General features: G+C 37.5%; 2 protein-coding genes and 1 non-coding gene across 4 annotated transcripts; 1 reads left to right on the top strand and 2 right to left on the bottom strand.

Moving 5' to 3' along the window:
* Nucleotides 1-200: 200 nt before the first annotated feature.
* TRNAY-GUA (transfer RNA tyrosine (anticodon GUA)) lies at nucleotides 201-291 on the bottom strand. The gene is given in 2 exon segments: nucleotides 201-236; nucleotides 255-291. It is a non-coding gene; the product is annotated as a tRNA-Tyr (tRNA).
* An 859-nt stretch (nucleotides 292-1,150) lies between these two features.
* LOC141591866 (pyruvate, phosphate dikinase, chloroplastic) lies at nucleotides 1,151-8,612 on the top strand. 2 transcript variants are annotated; one of them, XM_074412358.1, is made up of 21 exons: nucleotides 1,151-1,329; nucleotides 1,939-2,199; nucleotides 2,326-2,382; nucleotides 2,467-2,700; nucleotides 2,786-2,923; nucleotides 3,259-3,421; nucleotides 3,519-3,754; nucleotides 3,844-3,972; nucleotides 4,194-4,373; nucleotides 4,630-4,767; nucleotides 4,961-5,125; nucleotides 5,365-5,526; nucleotides 5,599-5,688; nucleotides 5,825-5,963; nucleotides 6,052-6,229; nucleotides 6,383-6,512; nucleotides 7,498-7,626; nucleotides 7,706-7,843; nucleotides 7,935-8,012; nucleotides 8,138-8,229; nucleotides 8,314-8,612. In XM_074412358.1, the coding sequence occupies exons 2-21, from the start codon at nucleotides 1,957-1,959 to the stop codon at nucleotides 8,357-8,359; spliced, it is 2,865 nt and encodes a 954-aa protein (XP_074268459.1). In that variant the 5' UTR covers nucleotides 1,151-1,329; nucleotides 1,939-1,956; the 3' UTR covers nucleotides 8,360-8,612. The 2 variants fall into 2 exon arrangements, with proteins under 2 accessions (XP_074268459.1, XP_074268458.1); XM_074412357.1 differs by lacking the exon at nucleotides 1,151-1,329 and adding an exon at nucleotides 1,336-1,452.
* A 2,446-nt stretch (nucleotides 8,613-11,058) lies between these two features.
* LOC141591865 (uncharacterized) lies at nucleotides 11,059-23,588 on the bottom strand. Its single transcript, XM_074412356.1, has 14 exons — nucleotides 23,074-23,588; nucleotides 22,860-22,928; nucleotides 22,651-22,758; nucleotides 21,907-21,975; nucleotides 21,207-21,323; nucleotides 20,051-20,071; nucleotides 19,007-19,113; nucleotides 18,852-18,923; nucleotides 18,626-18,677; nucleotides 16,217-16,788; nucleotides 15,414-15,632; nucleotides 14,865-14,976; nucleotides 11,932-12,055; nucleotides 11,059-11,343 (listed from the first exon to the last, which is right to left on the bottom strand). The coding sequence occupies exons 1-13, from the start codon at nucleotides 23,455-23,457 to the stop codon at nucleotides 11,945-11,947; spliced, it is 2,013 nt and encodes a 670-aa protein (XP_074268457.1). The 5' UTR covers nucleotides 23,458-23,588; the 3' UTR covers nucleotides 11,059-11,343; nucleotides 11,932-11,944.
* Between the last annotated feature and the right edge of the window lie 2,096 nt (nucleotides 23,589-25,684).

The following is a 25,684-nucleotide window of genomic DNA, read 5'->3' as shown; positions in this document are numbered from 1 at the left end:
ACCTATCAAAATTAACATATGTTCAATGAAATGAGACAATTTTAACCTATCAAGCAGAAGACTTGCTCATCTTTCACTACGAAAATGTTTGGTTCACTTAAACTTTTGTAATGAAGTAGACCTTGTGCGCAAATGGAATGAACAGGCGATCCAAAGCAAAGCAATGAAGATACAGGGGAAAAAAAATAGCAGAAAAAAGATCCGACCTACCGGATTCGAACCAGTGACCTAAGGATGTCTGACAGTATTACCCACTACAGTCCTCCGCTCTACCAACTGAGCTAAGGTCGGTTGTTGTCTAATTTTATACTTTAATTTATAAATACATTGCAATTAACAGAAAAATGCCTATAATTCCTCTTTATGATTTATGTAATCAGGCGTTTGTTTGTATTCATTTTGTACATCTATTTGAATGATTGAATGATGATATATTGATATTGATTCCAATTGAACTGGTGGAATTGATGAGGCCTTAAAAATATAAACTATGTACTCTTTCCGTTTCAATCATTTGCTTACCTTTTACATTCATTGTCAGGATATTTTAATCAAAAATAAATAATTGATTATTAGGATGGAGGCCGAGGGTCAAGGTATAAGAGTCTCGTGAACATGAGATCATCAGTTCGAATCTCTCTAAAATCTCACAAGTGGAATTCCAGCACATGGGATGGTCTTCCCATAGCTCGCTTCTCGGTATTCAAATCTTTACTACGAGGAATTGGGTATCTTTTTGATTCTTGACAAAAACTTAGGGGGCCTGGCTTGAATCCTTAGGGTCATGCTTACAGCCCCTACAAAGCAATTTAGGAGGTTAGGTCCACACCCAGCTTTTCTAAGAAACTTTAGAACTAGAAAGTTTCTAAGACGTCTGGATTAAGTGTCACAAATGAGAATTTGTGTTATAGGTTTATTCCGTCAACTGAATAAGAGTATGGTGTCTTTCTGATCTCTCTACCTTGTGATAAGCGCGAGTTTTTGGGACACCGATTATTAGGGTCGTGATTATATATCACACCCTACATACTTATACTTTTCTTTGAATATAAACAACATGAAATGTCCTTGTTATTTTTGAACGTTTTTCAACAACACAAATTCACAATAATAATGTAAACTCTTAGTGATAAGATTGCAACATATACTCAGATTTTCAGCCACTTGTTTTATTAAATGAAAATGAAAAAACCAGGACCATTTACTTACTTATGTACAAAAGACTCCAACTTCATCATTTTCATTCATTAATTCAGTCATTTTTGTCCTCAACCTGTGTGCCTGTACTTTCCAGACTTCTTGGAGGTCCTGCATTCCTGTTAAGTAGGGGTATGATCCCTTCATACAATCACATTTCTTAAAATTTTCACTTTATTTAAGCTCTGATCACAATTGTCATTTATGTTATTACTTTCTCGTAGTAGCGGCACCAGTATCGTTCTAGCTTTTTCGGTTGGTTTTTTTTATCTTTGTTGTCACTGATGGATTGTTGGTATAAGTATTTATATGCTGATTTTTCCTGAACATGTAGTTTTAGTCTAAAACATTTTGTGATCATGGTTTTGTGATTTGAACCTTCTTTAAGATTTTTATGACCATTATGTGATCAGCAGCCATATATAATTGTCGCAGCCATATGATCAGCAGGGTGTTGAGTGTTCTGTCGCAGCCATATGATTGTCGATTGTGATCAGCAGCCATATATGATTGTCGCAGCCTTATGATTTGAACCTTTTTAAGATTTTTAGTCAGGGTGTTGAGTGTTCTGTTAAAATACCTCCTATTATGATCAGCAGCCATGTATTCATGTTGGATATGTAGCCAATTCCGAGCAACATAGATTATAAATATTTGCAGTTTACGTGAGGGGTAGTTTGGTTTTTGATGTTGTCCTATTCTAGATTGAGTACTTGATTTGCAAATTGTAATGTAATGCAGGATCATCAAATAAGCAAAATGGCCTCAACTATTAAAGGGTTGCTCATCAGATCTGCACCTGATATCTGTACACCAGCAGTACTAAGAGTAAAACACATGGGTCATATTGGTTTGCCAAGGGATCGGAATTTACCTGGTTATCGGCCGTGGAACCAAAATCAACGTGCCGTTATCCAGGAGTCATTTGTTAGAGCAACCCAAATAAGGTCACAAGCTGTTATGGCTCCAGTCTCTGACCCAACCTCCTCAACAGCTAGGAAGGTATAATAATACAGCTTGGTTTCCGAACTCTTGTCATTTTTACCTTTGTTTGGATATATATGCACCTCTTAGACATTTACTATGACATGAGTTTGCTAGGTTAAGAAATTTTCTTTGATCATACAGCGAGTATTCACTTTCGGTAAAGGGAAGACTGAAGGCGACAAGAGCATGAAGTCCTTGGTAAGTTTTTGACTGAATTCTCTAGGAGTTAAATATTATGATATGTGCTAATGCATTGTGCCATTTTGTTTGTGAGAATTGTAGTTGGGAGGAAAAGGAGCAAATCTTGCAGAAATGGCAAGCATCGGGTTATCAGTTCCACCCGGCTTGACAATTTCTACAGAAGCATGCCAGGAGTACCAGGAAAATGGCAAAAAACTTCCCGAGAGTCTTTGGGAGGAAATCTTAGAAAGTTTGACAATCATAGAAAAGGATATGGGAGCTAACCTTGGTGACCCTATCAAACCTCTTCTACTCTCAGTTCGCTCTGGTGCTGCAGTAAGAAGACTACGCCTTTCATTGATAAGAGGTTTTCCCAAGTCCTAATCCTTGGGTTCACTAAGTTGGTGATTTATGCCTGCAGATTTCTATGCCAGGTATGATGGACACTGTTCTCAACCTTGGACTCAATGATGAAGTTGTCGAAGGCCTGGCAGCAAAAAGTGGCGAACGCTTTGCCTATGACTCTTATAGGCGTTTCCTGGACATGTTTGGTGGTGTTGTAAGCATTTACTTAATTAAGTATATCTCCTCTTTTTACAAAATAGGTCGTTTGTTAGTTTTTTGTCTTCTGCATTGATCAAAGTGTTTCTTCGTATGTAAATATTGAAACTAATGCTGAAAAAAATCACCATTACCTTATTGAGTATGGTACTCATGATCTGTAGTTGATCCCGTCAGTATCAAAATTACCCGTTCTCCCTTTACAACAAAATAAACTGGTGTTTGAAGAATTGATGTTATGCTTTTTTTTATTTTCTTACCTTTCGTAGCAAAAGGGTTTTCTTTTTTACCAGTAACGAGTTCTTACCTGAGTTAACTTGTTTGTTGTTAAAGGTCATGGGTATCTCTCACTCGCTATTCGAAGAGAAGCTTGAAAAGTTGAAGCAAACAAAAGGGGTTACACTTGACACAGACCTAACTGCTTCTGATCTAAAAGAGCTTGTCCAGTTATACAAAAATGTATACCTTGAAGCGAAAGGAGAAAAGTTTCCTGATGGTAATGTAGAACGTCTCGTCTTTCTCTCTTTATCCGTTCAAAAATACAACTTCGTTTCAGAGCTCACCAGTCTGGATTCATATTTACCAACTTGCAGATCCGAAAAATCAGCTTCAGCTGGCTATTCAAGCGGTTTTTGATTCATGGGATAGTCCAAGAGCAAATAAGTATCGAAGCATTAATCAAATTACTGGACTAAAAGGAACTGCAGTTAATATCCAGTCTATGGTGTTTGGAAACATGGGAAATACTTCAGGAACAGGTGTTCTTTTCACTCGGAACCCTAGCACTGGTGAAAAGAAGCTGTATGGAGAGTTTCTGATCAATGCACAGGTATATTTAGTAGCCCCTACACAAATTTTGTAACTTCTTAAAATGCCTGTTTTACTTTAAAAGTTAAATCCACTGATAATATTCGCCAGGGAGAAGATGTAGTCGCGGGCATAAGAACACCTGAAGACTTGGACACAATGAAGGATTGCATGCCTGAAGCTTACAGAGAACTTGTCGACAACTGTGAAATTCTAGAACGCCATTACAAGGATATGATGGTAATCTTTTATCATCTATTTGGATATGTTTATTTTTTACCCAAATCTCCGTTAATTTTTTTTTAATAATTACTTTGTAGGGTAATTTGATAAATAATACAGTGTAAGCAATTTAATAATCATAATGTGATGCGAAACCAGCTTAAACAAGTATTTGTGTTGGCCAAGACATAGAGATTGTTACAAATGATTGTATGGCCGGTCCATTTATGTTAACACAGGATATTGAATTCACTGTTCAAGAAAATAGGCTGTGGATGTTGCAATGCCGGTCTGGTAAAAGAACTGGAAAAGGTGCAGTGAAGATAGCGGTTGACTTGGTGAACGAGGGAATTGTTGACACTCGTACTGCCATTAAAATGGTGGAGCCACAGCATCTTGACCAACTTCTTCACCCACAGGTAGGTCGGTGAGTCTTGCATGAGACGATCTCACATGTGAGGTCTACCCAGTCATGTAAAACCGTCTTGTATAAGTTTTTGTTTAGGAAATGCATGACAGAAGTTTTCAGAACCAATTTCTAACGTACCTAGTGTAAATTTGATCTACTGCTACCTTCTTATTAGAAACCATACATTTTTTTTATCAAATTAGGCCAATTGCTCAATTCTTACACTTTCTAAGGGAAACTCTGATCCTCGTTCTTTGTTGCATTAGTTTGAAAATCCGTCTGCTTACAAAGAGAGAGTGATTGCACAAGGGCTCCCGGCATCACCTGGTGCCGCTGTTGGACAGATTGTATTCAATGCTGATGATGCTGAAGCTTGGCATGCTCAAGGAAAAAGTGCCATTTTGGTAATGCATATGTATTCTTTATCTTTGTTTCTTCATATTATTTGTAAAAAATCGTCACTCTACCTTAATTCTGTGCAAGATATTTGACGGCCTACGTCCTCTACCTTAAATAATACAGTACTTCTAGAACTGTTCTCCTAGAACAAATCTTTGTTTTTTCAGAATTTTAACATACAACCTGTGAATCATAAAGGTGAGGACTGAAACAAGCCCAGAGGATGTAGGGGGTATGCATGCGGCTGTTGGAATCTTGACTGCGAGGGGTGGCATGACTTCTCACGCAGCTGTTGTGGCTCGTGGCTGGGGAAAATGTTGTATTTCAGGTTGTTCTGATATACGCGTGAATGATTCCGATAAGGTAGGCTGTGGGTCTAATCTCCAATTTGAAGCTTATTTAATTCAGTATTGTGGTAGATGTAAGGTTATATAAAGGACTTGCTTCTTTGGTGTAAACCATCCGGTTTAATCCAGATTTGAGTTGGGTGGCACAACAAGTGCTGAGTCATATCATTGTTGCATTCTCAGGGTGTCGAATCTGACTCCCTATCAGTTTATCTAATTTCTCAGCAGTATTTAAAGGACATATTTACTCCACAGGTTGTTGTTATTGGAGACAAAATGTTGACAGAAGGGGAGTGGCTTTCACTCAATGGATCAACTGGTGAAGTGATCTTAGGAAAAGAGCCACTGTCGCCTCCTGCTTTGAGTGGGGATCTCGAAACCTTCATGTCGTGGGCTGATGACATACGGCACCTTAAGGTATTGAAAATTTAAAAAATTCTTTTTTCTTGAACTATCAAACTAGCATGTTATGATAATGCTTTTATGCAGGTCATGGCAAACGCTGATACACCAGAGGACGCCTTGACAGCAAGAAACAATGGTGCCGAAGGGATTGGCCTTTGTAGAACTGAGCACATGGTAGTTTTACATTGGATCTTTCATGCCAATCTTGTTTTAAGTTAAACTAGAACAAAAGAATGCGGCATTTGTCATAACATGTTCAAAACAGTCCTAAGAAAAGGTTATTAATTGTATAATGTTTCCACGTGTTCAGTTTTTCGCTTCAGATGATAGGATCAAGGCAGTAAGGAAGATGATAATGGCAGTTACACTAGAACAAAGGAAAGAAGCTCTAGACCAGCTGTTGCCTTACCAGAGATCTGACTTTGAGGGAATTTTCCGCGCCATGGATGGTAAGCAATACTTTTGTTCCACCCCAAGTACTTCGTTTTTATGTTACCCTTTAGAAATTAATGTTGAGTAAATGCTTCATGTTGTCAGGACTACCGGTGACAATCAGATTGCTAGACCCTCCGCTACATGAATTTCTTCCAGAAGGCGACTTGGAAGAAATTGTCAGTGAGTTGGCATCAGAGACAAACATGACCGAGGATGAAGTCTTCACTAGGATTGAAAAGTTATCAGAAGTCAATCCAATGCTGGGTTTCAGGGGCTGCAGGTATTAAATCGGACATTCTCTTATGTTTTAAACTCTGTAGGTCCTGTAAATGATCTTGAACTCGACTCTCAAATATTTCCGTACCCTGACCTAACTGAAATGCAACCAGGGTTTCACTGTTATTTCTGAAATAATATCCGATTGTGCTTGCAGGTTAGGGATATCATACCCTGAGCTGACTGAAATGCAAGCAAGAGCGATCTTCCAAGCTGCAGTATCAATGAACAACCAGGGTTTCACAGTTATTCCTGAAATAATGGTTCCTCTGGTTGGAACACCTCAGGTACCCATCACTGTTCTCTAGAGGTGGCAATCGGGTCAGTCGGGTCGGGTTTGGGTCGGGTCATATCGGGTTCGGGTCATATCGGGTCAGTCACCCCTTTCAGGTCGGATCGGGTCGGGTTCAGGTCATTATCGGGTCGGGTCATTTCGGGTCAAATGATGAATCGGGTCGGATAGGGTTTGGGTCGGGTCATTATCGGGTCGGATCATTTCGGGTCAAATGATGTATCGGGTCGGGTCGGGTTTGGGCCGGGTCATTATCGGGTCCGTCATACTTTATCACATTACTTCAATTTTTTACCATTAAATTTAGTTTTTAAGCATTATTTGGTTTAAGTAATTCATTATTAAGTGAAACATAACAATCTAATTACAAAATCACTTTCTTTTTTATCAATATTAAGCTTAATAATTGTCGGTTCATCAGTTTAATCGGGTCAGTATCGGGTCGGGTCAATATCGGGTCGGGTCTGGGTCGGGTTCAGGTCACTGATCATCGGGTCAATTCGGGTTATGGGTCAATTCGGGTCGAGTCGGGTCAGTTTCGGGTCACTAATCATCGGGTCTGGGTCATGTCGGGTTACGGGTCATCATCGGGTCGGGTCGGTTTCGGTTTCGGGTTGCAATATTCTCGGGTCGGGTCAGACTTGCCAGCTCTACTGACTACTGTTCTCTCTGTGTTATACTTTACAGTGAAACTGTTAGTCAGTTGGCCAACTATTTCCGTTTCCAACCGAGCCACAGACTCTATGTTCTTTGGCTTTGTAATAATATGATACAATTAAGCAAAATGGCTCACTAAATTATCTACAGCCACAGTTACTAATACAGTTATACGGGTCATCTGAAAACTGTAACACAAGGGACAAGGGTAATGCTGCGTACAACCAACCTCAGTTGCCTCGCCATGGTCACAAATTCTTAAAAAAGTGTTTTCTTGAGTTGTTACATGTTTTCTGAACAACTGCTTATCTGAGTGATTTTAGGAGTTAGGCCACCAAGTCAAATTAATACGAAATGTCGCAACAAAGGTGTTCTCTGAGATGGGATCCTCTTTAATCTACAAAGTCGGAACAATGATTGAGATCCCGAGAGCTGCTCTAGTTGCTGATGAGGTATGTATTAACTTGATCAACTTAGAGTCTGACAACTAGGTACGTCAGCTTGGTGAATTATAAGCTTTTTGTATGGTAGATTGCAAAGGAAGCGGAATTCTTCTCTTTCGGAACAAATGATCTAACGCAGATGACATTTGGATATAGTAGAGACGATGTTGGCAAGTTTCTTCCTATATACTTGGCTCAGGGAATACTCCAAAACGACCCATTTGAGGTTAGTTCAGCTATACCAGTATACTTGTCTCCGGGAATGCTTCTAAATAAAATATATCTCATTAATACAGTGATGTTTGATTTGTGATTAGGTTTTGGACCAGAAAGGAGTCGGGCAACTCATTAAACTTGCAACGGAGAAAGGCCGCAAAGCAAGGCCTAGCTTGAAGGTAGAATTATAACTTTTGAAAAATGATCAAAATGGCATGCCATGTATTTACTGTTTGTATTATGTACGAGTATCTTAATTTCGTAAATGAAGCAAAGTCGGGTTCACTAATACATTATTATGTAGGTGGGTATATGTGGAGAGCATGGAGGAGAGCCTTCATCAGTTGCCTTTTTCGCAGAGGCGGGACTTGATTATGTTTCTTGTTCTCCATTCAGGTTTGTTATACAGAAGTAGTTGCCAATTTTTATTTTTGTTTCCGAAGAAAGTCCTATGAATAACTTGTGTTTTTTTTTTGACAGAGTTCCTGTTGCGAGACTAGCTGCTGCTCAAGTCGCTGCTGCTTAAGAATTGAAGATACGTACATAATACAGACAGTAAATACAAAACTACTCGCGTATAAGAATTTGTACCGCGTAATTTTGATTGTAAATACACAAGACTTGATGTCAGATATCAAATGTATAGTGAAGAAATAAATGACATTGACATTGTAAAGTTTATATGTCAACAATTGATGGTTGATGAGGAATTCATCATCAAACTACATATATTTGTTCGCGAATAATTAATCAAGATCTCGTCATTTAAATTTCGCACAGAGTTCTTATGATGTCACTGTCATGAAAGTTTTATAGTCTAAAATTAATGAGGCCAAAATCGAAATGACGGGATTTACTCACAACTTAGATGGTGTATTTTCTTAATGAGGTAGGCTCGGTGAACCTTAATCAGAATAAATATGTTCCCCATATATAGACTCTTGTCATCAAAGAGTCAACTGAACAGTTTCCTAAATTGTGATTGGTAACTTATGGGAGACAATAGTGGAAACAAAATCCTAGGTAAATTCCAGCCTACAATGGACCAACTTAATTTTCATAAAATAACTTAATTAGATATTAATGTAATACTTATTTATTTTATGGAATATCTTACATGTCAGGTGCCCTACTGTCCTAGCACCCTTGTTCAAATTCTAGAATCGCCAAAGTGTGCTTGGTCAATATATCATATATATTTTTTTGGCACATTCAATAATAGGGCAGAGTACAGATCGGATATTTGATCCAAAGTGCTAGTTCGGATCGGATATCCATATTAAAAATCCTGAAGTTAGATATCCAATATCCAAACCAAATGTTTCGGATATCCAATGTCCGAGTATCCAAAATAATCGGATCGGATGTGGATATCCGTACTTTAGAATTTACTTTAAAATTAAGTTTGAAACACGATTATATTCATAGTCTTACATGATGATTTTCTTTAGTGTTCTTATTCCAATGTTCTCGACATAAAATTTAAGGACCACCTAGATATTTCTCTAATATTTTAAACATTAATTAAGTTGTTGTATCAAATAAAATTTTATTTTCTCGAAATTATACTAGAAAACTATAGTTTCAGATCGAATCGGATATCCAAATGTTTTAATTCTAATATCCATATCCAAACCAAAACCAAAGATTTCGGATCAGATATCCAAACCAAACTTAACTTTCGGATCAGATATCCAAACATTCGGATCAGATTCGAATCGGATATCTGATCAGTTTGGATAATCGGATTTTTTGCTCTGCCCTATAATCAATACTCCCTCATATTCACTATTTTCTTCCCCTTTCCTTTTTGCACAAGAAATAAGAAATTGAATTTGGACCACATAAAACACACTACCCCACATGCTATTGAATTTGGACCACACAAATCAACCTAAAAAATGAAATAGGGAAGAAAACGTGAATAATCCGTAAAAGGAAATAGGGAAGAAAATGGTGAATAGGAGGGAGTATATCATATATTCATAGATAAAACAGCATGTTTTGTAATCTATTTTGATTCACTGTCAGGTATCGCCCTACTGTCCTTGTTCAAATTCTACATTTTAAGCGAGACTTACTGTATGCCTTTATGTATTTATAGTCTGTTCGATACTTATAAACTTGATAAGGGACAGTGAGACTAGTGGTTCAATTTAAAATGTACCTAATCTAGTCAGCTCATTATCAAGTCTAATTACTTCAAAAAATTTCACCGTAAGTCTAGTTTTCAACCATTACAAGCTAAAAAATAAATCACTTCTATTATGATTAATATTAAGCTTAATAATTGTTAATCATCAATCTCATCGTGTAAATATCGGATCGAGCCAAGTTCGATTCAGCCCACTAATCATCGGGTTGTGTCGGGTGTGCAGGTCGATTTCGAGGGTGGTGGTGGTGTTAATTTTCCATGTTCTGTCAGGCTGGGATTGGAATCAGACGGACCGGGTCGAGTCAACTTTTCTAACTCTACCTTAAACTAGTGTTTCATAAAAGTATTAACATCAAACATAAATTTAGAAAATGTATTACAAAAGACTTACATGGAACACTTGTACGTTTACGTATACAATTAAAGTCATCCTATATTTACATACGGAGTACTACAATGCCGTTCACAATTAAGTCATCCAACAAGGGTTGAATAAAAAGTCCACACCTTAAAGTTAGGAATTCGACTTCTATTGAGTTAAAATATATCGAGCCCAATTTCTCTCTATTTCCTAAAAAGAAATGGAGAGGTAAGTTCCTATTAATGGTGGATCGCATGTTGACAATATCTAACGGTTCTAAATTTACGCATCAAAATAAAGGAAAATGAGAATAAAAGGAGAGATTATTGTTTAAAGATATTGTGAGAGGAAATGGAGATAAAGGAAATGGAGAGGATCCATTTCCCCTATAGATAGGCAATAACACCACATTAAGTCCTCAAAAATGTCGGTGGCCTACCCTAGCCTTAAACTGTGTAAAGCCTACCCTTAAACCTAGTCCGGGCCCTCCGAGATGATGGATCATAGACTACGTAACCTATTTGAATGAAAAACACAATAATCCAAGTATTTTACAATTTACGATTATGTGTAAGGAATGTGAAAGCATCAGCAAAAAAAATGATGCTCCGTATTTGTGAATTGTGAACGAAATCAACTTCAAAGGTTTAACTTTTAAGGAAGCTCAAAGGGCAGTGACAACAATCTACAAATATGTAGCAATCGAAAATTTGTTATCAAGAAGTGTTGGTAATTGTATTAATAGTTAGCGAGCAGCCAAAATTACCTCGAGCACTTTAACATCAGACTGCCTAGATTGTGCATTACTTACTTGCCTACTTAGTTTAATACACTTTGTAAACTTTGCAATAATTACTAAGTAGTGCATATGACAAGCAAAATGAGAATGCAGGAGCGACTAGCGAGTTGTGAATTCTGTACATTCTCCACAATCAATTTTTCTGGCAACGGCGTAGAAGGTCCATGGAGGAAAAGAGTTGTTAACCTAAAATTCCTGAGCACATAAAGAAAATAAACAGGAAATTGGTCAAAAACGACAAAGTAAGATTCATTCAACCAGAAGTCGTAGATATTCAGGTGGATCATCAGGAGTGTTGTGCAGCATCCAATATCAGATCAAAATATACATCCCCAAGATACTTGGGGAGTTACTACTCACTCTGATTTCAATAAAGAAAATAAACAGGAAATTGGTCAAAAACGACAAGGTAAATTCATTTCAACCACAAGTCGTAGAAATTCAGGTAGATCATCAGGAATGTGATGCAGAGCATCCAATAAAAAATCAAGAAATACACTCCCAAGATAGTTAGAGAGTTATCTTAGAGAGTTACTGACTCACACTCTGATTTCAACTGACCAATTTTACAGCACATAAATTTTGGGAAATATTTGGAACAAATGATTATCATAGTTCTTGCAAAGTGTACCAGTTTTGAATTATGATCACAAGTGTGTAAAATTTCAATAATCGATACAGGGGAATGTTTATAAATATACAGAATTCTTCAGTCTATGACTCTATTCTAATCTACATCAAGGCAAACAAATAGTGCAGAGATGAGGAAAAATGATAATATACCTGAATATTATCATTATAGCAATTTGGCTGCCTTGAAAATGGATTGCCAATCATTGGATGAAATTCCATCACCGCTTTTAAGCACCCACGCCCCACCTTTGGAAACGCAATATTCATTGATGACCTGCAAAAGAAAATTTTAATAGGTGTGCACAAGATGACAGGATCCAGTGGTAACTAATAGTCGTTCACACTAAGAGGACAATAACATACTCTCTCCACCCCGTTTTATTGTCCTGTTTTCCTATAGGTCACATTTAAGATACATTTAAGATATAATGTATAGTAAAAGTTGAGAAATCGAAATGACGAAGTTCAAGAGTTAAGGTTATTACTCGCCCTCATTCAAGTAGTTGTTCAAGTTTGATTAAAATATTTATCACAGATGAATAAAAAGTAAAGCCTTACACAACTTGGAAATATATGATGATGATGCGATGACAGCTAAAGAATAAGAGAGTAAAATGTGAAGACATGAAACTTCAGAGTACGGGTTTTCTATTTAAGTACTATGGGTGATGAGTATCTCATGTGTAGGTAAGGTTATTCTTATTTTAGATGAGAAATAATCGGCTCTTTTATGGAAAGAGTGGAGTAATATGAGAGCGAGTAAGCAGGTAATGGTGGGTCCAACACGAGGGTTTTGAAAAAGCTTGGAGTTTGGGCGTTTTTAGGGGGAATCTAATAGGTAACCATGCTTCAAAAAGATATCATCAACATGGTGGAAAATTACTCATCCCCTTGTCTAAGAACAAATGTGATCAAGATTATTCCCATTCAATTATCTCGGAATTAAACTAATGTGTCTATTCAAGATGATATTCCTTGACGTATGATGTTCGCACAAATTGAGTTGATTGATGAGACAAACAAGTAGTGGAAATGAGATTGGAACTTTGAAGTCGTACATTGTAAGCTAGAGGCTTAGGCTTGGGCTGAGTATATTTAAGACTAAATATTTAGAGCGTAGGCAGATAGATTGGGATGATTATTTTTTGATGAGAAATGTAATCAGGAATCAGGAATCCTCTTTTTGTTGTTATGTAGGCCTCTATTATCGAAAAGGATGGAAATTTAAATGGTGGTATGGCTCATAGAATTAACGCGGATTGGTTGAGGTGGGAGAGTGCCACAAGGTTAATATATGATCCCTATGATCCTCACATGCCTAATAGATTTAAGAGTAAAGTCTACCGCACGACAATTATGCCTCTAGTGGTAAATGGCACCAACTCATCAAGTGTTAGATTGTAGAAGAGTGTCACATACTCACATAGCAAAAATGAATGTGGCAGAGAAGTGTATGCAACTATGAATGTGTGACCATACAAAGATTAATGTGACAGAAATGTGCATGCTAAGGAGAATCTGTGGCCATACATAAGACTGGTTAGTTTAGTAAGGTATTAGGGAAAAGATATGAGTTACTTTTATACAGGATAATACGATGGAGAGTAGAGATTATTTGGCGGTATGAAACAAAGACCAATTGATGCTCTGGTTATGGAGGGGGGGGCGGCTTAAAGGCTGGGAACAAATAAAATGATAAAGAGGAATAAGATTCTAGGGGTGGAGGAAGGCAAGAAAATATGAATAAAGGCGAATGAAAACAATATGATGTTCCTTGAAATTAGAGTAAATATGACGATGGAGAAGGCAATATGTATGGGAGGAAAGAATAGTGGCAGGTGACAGTTTTATTCTTATTTATTTAATAATAGAATTATTCAAAATGTTATTTAAGTTACTACATATTTTAGACTTCACAAACTTTTACCCTTCTCAATATTTGAATGACTTTTTCATGAGTTGATTTGGATTTTTTTTAGGGTTATTTCATAACAATAATCCATACTATTGGTAGTCTGCAATAATCACTCAATAATCCGAATTAAATCCAACCTAAACATCATACCTTCTAATAACGAACCAGCTGATATTTTGTGATGTTTATGTGTATCAAATCAACCAAATTCTTGATTCATCACTTGAAAATATTACACATAAACTTCACATATACCAGCTAGGTTGTCCATAAACTATCAAATATTCCAACATAAACTTCAAAAACTATCAGCTTGTTCGTTATTAGAAGGTATGGTGCTTAGGATGGATTTAATTGGGATTGTTGATAGGATGGGGTGATTATTGCAGACCACCAATAGGATGGATTATTGTTATGAAATAACCCTTTTTTTTATTTCTATCCATTGTTTTTCTCTTATGAGAAGGGGAGCCTCGGCGCACTAGTTAAGGTATTGTCATGTGACCAAGAGGTCACGGGTTCAAGTCCTTGGAACGGTCTCTTGCCAAAATGGCAAGGGAAGGCTTTCTTCTATTACACCCTTATGGTGGGAACCTTTCCCCGGACCCTTGCGGGAACGCCATCCTGCACTAGGCTGCCCTTTACTTATTTATTTTATTGTTTTTCTCTTCTCTAAATTTCTTTTGAAAAAAAATCAACTTTTTTATGACTCTCATAGGTTAGTGTTTTACGTGTTTCCCTTTTCTTTTAGCCCTTTTCTTATTTCCTCTCTTTTCTTTTATTTATTTATTTAACCAGTCGATGACTGATGTGAGCCGACCCCAAATCATTCCAGGATTAAGGCTCTCATTGTTGTTGTCATCACCTAAATGAGGAATTCTTCACAAAGAATCAAATTGTAAAATGATGAAGTATGATACAGAGGAGAATATTAACAATAAAACTGCCAAGTTCTAGGAAAACTTGAACCAAACAAGTTCATGGTTATTTTTCGCTGGTGGTGGTTAAGGGGAGGGTCCGTTTCGTGTTAAATTTACTAAATGGCCATCCTTCACCTAAGGGAGGCAGTTACCTGATAATAAGAATGTATCACTAAAAAAATCCTTCTTCTAGGCCTGTCTAAATGAAAGCAGTGCACATTTTTTAAAAAGGGAGGGGAGCCACTGACCTTCTGAAATTCACTTGTTGTGACAGGTTTATTCTTGGAGGCTTCCATGATTTCACCTTTCCTAAGCGCTGCACCCGATTCTTTTCCACGAAACAAGTCAATAATATCATTCCTGCAGAGTAAAGGAGACGGGCATGAATATAATTTAACCATTAACAACAATGAAAAAGGCTTTGCTGCACAATTTCTTACATAGATCAGAATCAGAAGTATGGTAGTACTAGTTAGTAGGTGTTGGTGTCAGCCAAGAAGAGAGACATTAATTAAAATGCAGACAATACGGTAGGCTCTGAAAACTGTAAGGGATGATAATACTCATGTTGTACCCACACCAATAATGTCCAGACCAATGTGGGCCACAGAATCACCTCAAATTACATCTTACTTCCTGTCTATAAATTTTCTTATATTACTTATCATGATATGTCTACTTCCCTTCCTGAGATAACCAATGATCTATTAAAGATAAAAGTGACAAAAAGTGTGTGTGAAATTCCTCAAAGAAAAACAAACCCAAGGGCAGTGGAGAGAATAAAATGAAATTACTACCTTAATGGATTCAATTCTGGGTGCTCTGAGGATGACTTTAACACATACAGACCATGAACATTAATAGCATATTCATTTATGATAGCCTGGAGCTCTTCGATAGGGGCATCAACAACATTCTTCACAGCTGCCATTACAGCACTATTTTTGGCACCTACCTTTGGAAGGACAGACATAGACACAGCAGTATCCCGGAGGCCTTGATGAATTGCCTGGAAACTGGTAAAGCAAAACTTAAGTGATTATTTCTCCTGCTATCGTTAATCAAGGTCATCGTCATACATCCACAGGACAATGACAGAAAAAGTTACACCCGAAGGACGTTGATGAACAATTTTTATTTTAACTCCTATCAAGTACTACCGGTAGTTATTAATATTATTTCCTACAAAGTTGAGCGATGGGACTATCAAGTGCAGTACCAAAAAGATTTCACGCTGTATAAAATTATATATCAACAGCTTGGATTTAGATAAATTCTCTAACAGAGAAAAAGACGGAAAAATGGTACAACAATACAATAATTGCTCAAAATCTTAGTACCACCTACACCTGTGTTGGCCAATTCAACGGAATTGCGCATTTTTTACCGCCGCACCCACCAAAATAAAGTACTACTATACCCCTTACATTTGAACCCAAAGTACCCATATGTGCCTATCAGCATATACCCCATCAAACATATGTACTCACCTATTAATCTATTATATCCTTTAAATTTAAACCTGCCCAACTATTATAGTTCATTCATCATAATTCACTGGAAAACCTACTCACAATAAAATGGCAGTGGACAAACTAACCTGCAAACCTTGTGAGTTAAGAAGAGCTTTCCCAAAACCTTTGATAGGGCTTCTCGAGCTTCTTTTGACATCGATGTGCTTGCTGAACGGGCCTCATGCGTTGATCTATCCAAACCTTCAACAGAAGGCACAGATAGAACCGGTCTTTTCAGGCCAGCCTTTGGAATAAGTTTTTCTTGTACAGATTTCCCATGTGCCTGCCATGTGTTCCATTGATGCTCGGCGATATCTGGATAATTTTTTATGAACAACACATCTGTAGGCTCAACGAACTTCCAATCTTTACAATATGGTCTTTCAACTGCTATGTTACGAAGAACTGTTTTTGCAGTAGATTTCCTATGTCCCAGACTTTCTAACTCCGACTCTTTTATGATTGGATTCTGGGTGAATAGAAAAAGTATGTAATCTCTACACAATTTTTCAAGTCCGGTATTACATCGGTCATGACTTTTTGAAACCCATACTCCTTGCACTAAATTAGCATGTTGTTGAACAATTTTTAGAACATCTTCAGCAGAAACATCAGGGGCAACATGCTTGATGACGTTAAACCGTTGAACATGAGGTCCCTAAGTAGTTGAAATGTCAGTGCTCAATAGTTAACAGTCTTGACAAAATAAACTTAGGCCTTGTTTGGATAAAATTTTGGGAGGGAAAGTGAGGGGAGGGAAAGGGTGGAAGAGAATGAGAGGGCGAATGGATGAGGTGTGTTTGGAACATGAATACAATTTCCCTTCATATCTTTCCAATGTTGGAGGGATTTTAATTTGACTTGAGGGTGGGAAAATGGAATGGATCCATCCATTTCCTCCTACCTTATTTGTTAACCAAACAAAGGATTTGAATACGTCCTTTTTCCTGTCCCTTCCTTTCCTTCCAAATTATTCCATCCAAACAAGGTCTTACAGAATTATAGTATGTAAGAAAGCAAGTTTAGAAATCAAGTATGAGAAATTTTCAATTAACATATGTAGCACCATCATATCAAACGCAAAAAAGAAAACAAGTAATCATTCCGTGATAAGGCCACAAGGGATACTTAATATTACACAAAAAGGTCAACAGTACACACTGCACCAGCCTTGGAAAAAAAATCATGCAGAAAAAGCAGAAATTATTCTGGGTGTAAAAGGTTTACTGATCGATAAAGGAAGGTATCTGTAGGCCAAGGCCAATATCAAAATCAAAACCAGTATCTATGCCAATCAAACTCAACAAATATAACATTCCTACGAGAATAAATGATTCACCCTCTGTGATTGTCAAAGACCCCCGCCCACACACACACATCTTTCTTTTCTATTATGGTCTCAGATTGACTCCCACCTCGTAAGATGCTTTCGGTAAAAACCTTCTCCAATTCTTGTAAAGTTCCTTGCATCATAAAGAGAATAACTGTATTCTCCCACAACGGAGCCTCTCATATACGTGCACCATTGCATGCATGATTTTCTAACTACTATACAAGAGAAGTTTAGCCATCCAAGAAAAAAGAACAACCCAAATGACAATATTCGGGCTAAATGATCTTAACCGAGAGTTTGGTTGATTTTTAAACAGCAACAACAACAACAACAACAACAACATTACCCCAGTGCCTCAATGGCTCCCGCAAATTGCGGGGTAAGGGGGGGTCGGATGTACGCAGCCTTACCCTTGTGTTAGCAACACAAAGAGGCTGTTTCCGAATGACCCAAGATGAAAATTGCGCCGAAAACTACATCGAAGGACCGCTACTTCACAAAGGAAAGAAGCGCAGCCACTTTAGTGAGCCATTTTGATTTATTCCATTATAATCCATAACCAAAGAGTAATGAATCTTTGGCTCCATGATGCCTAAGTGCAAGAGGGAACGATCGAACGAGCCCTTCAGGAATTAGACCACATGACAAAGGTGAAGGGAAAGACGCGCAACCTAAAAAGCCTCAAATTTACATTATTAGGATATAAAAAAAGACTTCATCGTAGTCTATTTAAAGCCTAGGCATATTTTTTGAAATCAACAATGCCCTGGTAAATCCTACGCATGGTAGATTAATTAATCATGTTTGCCACTTTCCCGAAACTGCCGCAACGAATGTTGGTCTCCTCCCAAACTCACCCGAAAAAGAAAAAGGAAAACTGAGAATTAAGATCATGCAATAAACAATTGCAAGTGCAGCCATTCTAATGAACAAAAGCAATGAGCACAAAATTCACATTCTTTCAAGATGAAATGAACTAAAGCAGCACATATTCAAAAAAATCGCAATTAATTTTGTTCCTCAACATGAAGGTGGAAAAAGATCAGAAGCTATATACACAACTATACTAGTACAGAGCAAAATACCAAAGTGACAACTATTTCTTTTCAGCGTAGCAGTTAACCAAAAAATGGAAAGTTCCGAGGTAAGGACTAGAGCATACCTCGAGAATCAATTTCTTCAGTCGTTCCTCTAATGGCAGGGGGAGCAGAGATCTATATAAATCAAAATATACATGAACACATGAATTAAACTCAATTACATATAATGTAAATCCTAAACATGGCAGCACGTTTGAGCATTTTAATCATAAAGTAGGAAAAAGTAAGGAATCTAATATGTGAGTATTTTGCAATTAGCAGTGGCATTCCAAGGTGAAATGTTTATACCTTCTTGATATTCCGTTTGATTCCGTCTTGTTGACCACTGCTCCAGGACACAAGGAATTCAAGTAATCATACCTACACAAAGCTTGAGTTAACCAATATAAAAATAAATTAACAAATAAAATCAACAAAATAAGGAATATAGACAAAAGGAGTACGGATTCATAGAAAACTGCAACGTGCTGCTCTCTTTTGTCACCATTTTCCTCAGATATGTTTGTGCAAGGTCAGTAGCTGGGCTGTGATAGTTGAGGGAAATCCATGGCTGCATGACATTAAAAAGTAATGATCTAACTTGCAAATCCATTAGCCATATCGCGTTATAAGGAAAAAAAAATGCATCTTACATTGAGACTAGGAGCTGTAATGATAGTCGGAGGTACAAAGATTTAGTGGAAACATAGACCAAAAATTAATGAACTTAATGCTAAGAGTCTAAAGGATTATACTAGTCAATCGCCTAGTGCACAGAAACAGCCTCGAGTTGCTGTTTGTCAATTGTCATTCAAGGATGCGAAATGCATCTTATAAAAAGAGAGTACTTTACCTCCACTATGACAGCGCCTTAAAATTTTCAGTTCTTTAGAAAAGTGTTGCTAAGGACTTGAGTATTCTCTCCTCGAGACGACTCCAACCTCAATAGCCATGTCAAGTTGTCAACAGACCTTATTACTTATTAGATCCCTCGACACTATTTTTTCATTGTCATTCTGATTTTCTCATCTTTAGTTCTCCGTAAATACTTTCGATTGACTATTCTTAAAGAGATGTTTAATTCTGCAATATATTTTTCTAGATAAAACAGGGTAATGAAGTGAAACCTCCATCTAACATTTTACTCGTCATCTTTAATGAGAACTCCATCATCAACATGCTTCACATGTTTAGCCCTTCTAATATATCGTTTTTTGTTGCTCATACCAGCAAGTCTATAGAGTAAAGACGACTTCTTTCTCTACTTATCTAATCTTGCAAATATTTCTTCTGGCCTCCATGTATGGAGAAACATTTCAAAAATAGAATTACCCTATCTTATCCAGTATCCACTTTTTGGAAGAAAATAAAAATCCGTTTAAAAAGATAACATCAAACATAAAATAAATGATATATGGAATCAGCTCTACTACGTTCTGGAAGTGGTAAAATAAGAATTATTCCAGTAACCTGATAAATGAGCCAAAAGTCAATATCTTTTTAATTACCTCAACTTCTTCATTTTGGTCCTGCAAAAAGAGAACAATTCCAAACATTAGTAAACAAGCTAGAATAAAAAAAAATTAAGGAGGAAACATTGCAAACTACTACCTATTACAATAGACTTTTTTCAAACAACTACCATACATAAAGTTTTGCAAGAGTACACCAAAACTTGGGGGAGACATCTGTTACTAAGTTATTGAGAGACCAATTTTCCGTACCCATTTATTTGTTTTCATGACCCTTTTATCGTTAATCATGACATAGTAATTTCGTACCTATTTACACAATAAATGTACCCATTTTATCTTCAATCATCATTTGTACCTATTTTATTACCTTTAGTACCATTTGTTCTTAAAATTGTAAAATAGTCTCTCAATAAACTCATTGAGAGACCGTCTATCAGGAGACTTACTCGCAAGAGTATGCATATTAGTCACTCCCTCCCTCCCTCCCTCCATTCTAGTGAACTTTGAAACCTACTGTATTTGGAACTCAAAAACAAGTGGAGCAATTCCTTCCCCTCCAAACTGTGTTCATGACAGAAAATGAGTATGTTTAACTTAGGTGGAACTCATTTTTGGGTGAATTGAAACCACTCACAGGTTTCAAAGTTCTCATAAAATATCCGAGTTAATTAAAATGTTGGCCCTAAATCTCAGTTAGGATTCACTAGGTGGTTCAGTTGCTTCTTTTAATTCAGCTAAGTGGTTCGATCCCTTCATTCAATTCGGCATTGACTAAACTAGAATTCTCGAATTTACATTACAACAATCTAAGCAAATAAACAATATCAGTAAATAATTTGTAGCCATTATCATACAAGTTATACTTACTAGCCCTAACTCACAAAGAAGGGTTAAAATGAAAAATATCGGGAAAGAGAGGGAGAATGGGGATATACTTTGGAGTGGTTTAAATAAGAAAATCAGTGAGGGTGGAGAATTATAAAGGCAGGGAATTTTTTATACAAGAAATAATTAATTAATTCTTGTAGATACACAAAACCTTTTTAGAAAAAAAAAATCTTGGAGGGGATAGAGGATACAAAATGAAAAAAGAGTACAGTACATTAATTCATGCTCTCATGCAGAGAAGGGATATAGCCCTAATAAACTAAACTAAATGAACACACAAATGAAAATGTAAGACATGCACCTGCTTCCCTTCCCCTTTGACGGCAGTGTTTGCATTTTTCTTCTTTAGATCAACAGAATCAAAATATTTCATTGATGGGCGAAGCTGCACAACTGCTTCAACAGGATTCAGGTATAGCTGCACAATCAAGGAATTCAGTATGACATAAAATGAACATTTTACCACTAAAATGAAATGAAAGATGATGATACATATACACTCAACAAGCTGACAGCATATCGCACTGCAGGATTAAAAAAGCGAGTTGGACCATCTTTTACCAAACTTTAGCAGTGAAGGGCTACATTGATAATTACCTGCCTCTATACAACAGCTACTTCGACAATCAGATCTATTTTCACAAGTAAACTGCTGAAGATAGTTGGCGTGGCCTCAAAACATAATTAAAGAATCGAAGTAGGTTTGCTTTTAGTCAACATGGCGGCACATGTTCAATTTACAGTTTCATCTGTCACTGTTGAATTCAATAATAAGTTAAAAGAAAACTGAGTTTATACAAACTCTCAGCAGATGAATAATTTATAACCCAGGTGTAATGATACTAGTCTTCAAAGAGGAGCCAATTATTCCTGTAATGTGTTATTTTGTGCAGTACAAGATAGTAACTGATGTACGAGCATAACACAAAATTATATGATTAGAAAAGTATTCCAGACAAGGAAGAGAATACTTTATTACTTTAATAAAAAAAAGGGGATACCTTTTTACCCTTCAATAGCCCAACGGCATATGTAGCAGCTTGAGGTGACTTCCCCGAAGATGATAAGGTCTGAACAACACGACAGACAACGCAAGTAAGACAAGTGATAATCTCCAGCAATCTAGAGCAAATACTCGTTTATGTTTCAAAATCAGAAACCACACATATAAAGCCTACAATAGAATTATTGTCGATAATATAAGGAGACTGCAGTACAGGCCAAAGTACTATAAATGTCCTCAAAAGTCAAAAATAACTACCCTTATTACAACATTAGGTAGTTGTGATTAGGAACATTACACAGCCATGTGTGAGGTTGGAGGGAAAACATTCTGCCTACTTTAGAGTAACACTCACTGTGATTGATGATCTATCCCTAACACTGGCCATAATCACTATAATGTGCCTATATACATATTTAAAAACAATCTCGAGTGATAACCTTTCTAAATTAGTGAGAATTGAAGCAATTCAGCCTTAAATGGAGATAAGTGCATACAAGGTAAAATGTTTCAGTCACGTGTTGGAGGTAGACTAAAAATAATGTCCAACAACTACATGACTGAACCACTTGAGTTACGAAATACCGCCTGATAATCATCATAAGACTTCGTCACTATACATACAAGCAATAAACAATGTACCGCCATTATACTAACAAGTAAGTTAATACCAGATCAAATTAAAAATAATTGAACATATGGAATCTGATAACAGCAGTGAAAGACTGATATAATCACGAACCTGCTTCTTCATTTTGTCTGCTAATGGCGAATCACGATCATAATTATCAGATTCCATATCCATCGTCAAATCCACTTCCATCTCCGAGGTAGTAGGTTTCATTCTTACCTAATCACCAACAACACAAATTTCGATTGTCGATTATAGTTCCGACACCACAACCTCCTAGCTATAATACTATTCCAGTATATGTTGTTTAATCTAAATACCTCAGTGCAACGCTGCTCAAGATCATACGGACGCCATGACGGCCTCAACGGATATTGCATTACATACAACTTCAAAAACAACAACATAATTCAATCATACATCAAAACAAACACTTCAATCAACTTACACCTAATAAAATCAAACAAAATAAACCCTAATTTTAACATTCTTAACATCAAAATCATAATTTCAATTGTTTAATTATTATTTTACCTGAGAATCAGGACTAGGAGGTGTGTAGTACACATCATACTCAGCAACAACATAATCCTCTTCCTCCTCCGCCGCAACATCCTCCTTCATCGCACCTCCGCCAATCTTTGACTCCTCTTCCTTCAATTCCACACCACCACCACCACCGTATGCCGCAGTTGAAACAACCTCATCAACATCCATTTTCTCAACAACCGCTACTTCCGGCTGAACCTCCACCTCTTTCTTCACCGTCACAGCCACCGCAGCCGCCGCGGCTTCCGCCTCCGTACTCAGCGGCTCAACCTTCGTCTCCAACTTCGCCGGCTGTTTCTTTGACTTCGGCTTGAACTTCGAAGGACGCGCCGGTTGGGACGGCTTGTCAAAATCATCATCCAAGTCCATCCTTCTTCTCGCTCAAGTAACAACAATGGCGGTAAAATGAATGAGAGTATCTTTCAAAGCAAATGATCAAACTATTTTCTTAGGGTTTTCGGGGTTTTTATATAGTGAGATATATGTGTTTGTCCCACATCGGTAGATTAGATAGAAGTATACATGATTATATACGCTATAATTGCGATTAGAAATTAACTTCGGGATTCAAGAGTAAAAGTGAATGGGCCGTAGGCGTAAGTCAGGGTCCAGGAAAGTCCCCGGGCTAAATTACCGCAGAGATGTGGGCTCGGAAACGAGTATACTTTGTGTTGGAGGTCTAAGGCTGAGACGTGTGTGGAGCTCATGGGCCTCTACCAAAGTTGTTCTAGCCGAATTCTACAGTAATTCACTTGAGCTCATGAGCTTAACTAAACGGGGCTTACTACTCTTGTGATCCATCTTTTTTTATTTTTTGGGTTTTTCTATCGTGTACCCTCCAATTTTATGATTTTCTATGATATACCCTACTTTTATTTCCAAAACTTACGCTCCATCAAAAAAATCATTCAACTCCCAGGTTCTCACATTCATCAACTCCCCGGACCATGGTTTTCACCATTCAACTTCTTCACACTATTGTCATAGTCCTATTAATTCCTTTTCTTTCTCTCAAAAGAAATGATAAACTCAAGATTTTTATTTGCAAGATCAATCATTGCTCTTCATTTTCATGTGCTCCCTCCGTCCCAATCATTTGTTTCCATTTTTATTCTTTGTGAGATGTATTTTAATCAAAGGTAAACAAAATGATTGGGATATAGGGAGTATTTGATTATTTCCTTCATATAAGGCTAGATTGTGGTATAATTGACTACTTCTTTTCGGTGACTATTAGCATCATCATTATCAGGGTTTTTTTTTTCTTGATCGATTTTAGTTCTTGGAAGTGTGTAGTTGTTATTTACATTGTTAAGATGTCAATGTAACACCCAGGATCTTTAGGAACATTGTTGACCGACTTATTGACCAAGCAGACCGCAGGGATGAATAGCGTAGGATCAGACTGGTAATAATAGGAGATGTATAGGTTAGTTACTCGACCTAGCGGAGGCCACTCGGCCGAGTATCACCAATACTCGACCGAGTGGAGTCTACTCGGCCGAGTGTTCTTATACTCGACCGAGTATGACTGCTGTCGACGCGTTATTATAAATGCGAGTTCGCGAGATCCATTTCTATTTTTCTCATTTCCTCGGCAGTTTCTCTTTCTCTAACCCTAGACCATCACCCTACTCAATCACTCCATAGCCTCATACCTCTAAGGAGTTAGCCTAACCCCTACCATGGGAACGTCGGGACTCGCGGAGCAAGGAGATCGTGAATGGTGGTTGTCTATGTCGTCGCCGATGTGCAAGGTTAGGTAAGTTGCTGCCTTGTGTCCTTTTGTATGATTATTTGAGTATAATTGTGTAATAGGATATGGTTACCATTGTTAGGGTGCTTAATGGAGTTGTGCGTGGCTATAGATGGAAGTCTTTCATGCTTTGTTATGAGGTAGGGTCTCCCTACTCAGTCTACTGTTAATTGAATTGAATTTATGAGTGTATTGTGGTCCATGGCTATCCGCTGATCATCGGAGTATAGTGGTTGTGGTAATGATGACGCTGTCATGTGACAGCTGCGGTGTTGTGATTGAGATTGTGGTGGAGTCACTTGCGGGAGTGGCTCCACACCCTAGTTCGCCCTCCGTGGAACCCGCCACGGGAGGGGATGTGCACATTAAGGGACAGGGACTGATAGTCGCTCGTTGAGGAGCTGGACTAGGTGGGGATGGGCTGCGGTCACCCACTGGCGGCGAGGATTACCTGTTGCGATGGGTAATCTGGCAGGACTACACACTTCGTGTGTAGTCGGTGTGTGTACGAGGTGGTGAGTTGGGATAGTGAATGATCAGCTATTTACTTTATTGTCTTATCTTTTATTTGATTAGTCAGTACTGACCCCGTGTTGTTTTGTGGTATCTGCGGTGATCCATTCGGGGATGGTGAGCGGATGGCTTAAGCGGTATTGTTGATTTCCGCTGCTGGGATTGGAGGGATCGAGTCATCACGCTATTGGTCTAGAGATGTAGAATCACAAGTGTTGTAATTGAACTGTGTTCTAGGGAACTTGAATAGAATGGTATTGTAAATGATTCTCTAATGATATAATATTGTTCTTGTATTGTCTAATTTGATCTACCTCCTCGGGAAAC

This window comes from Silene latifolia, chromosome 7 (genome assembly GCF_048544455.1).
Source record: "Silene latifolia isolate original U9 population chromosome 7, ASM4854445v1, whole genome shotgun sequence".
Classification (NCBI taxonomy): Eukaryota; Viridiplantae; Streptophyta; class Magnoliopsida; order Caryophyllales; family Caryophyllaceae; genus Silene; species Silene latifolia.
This window is presented reverse-complemented; position numbering and strand designations above follow the sequence as displayed.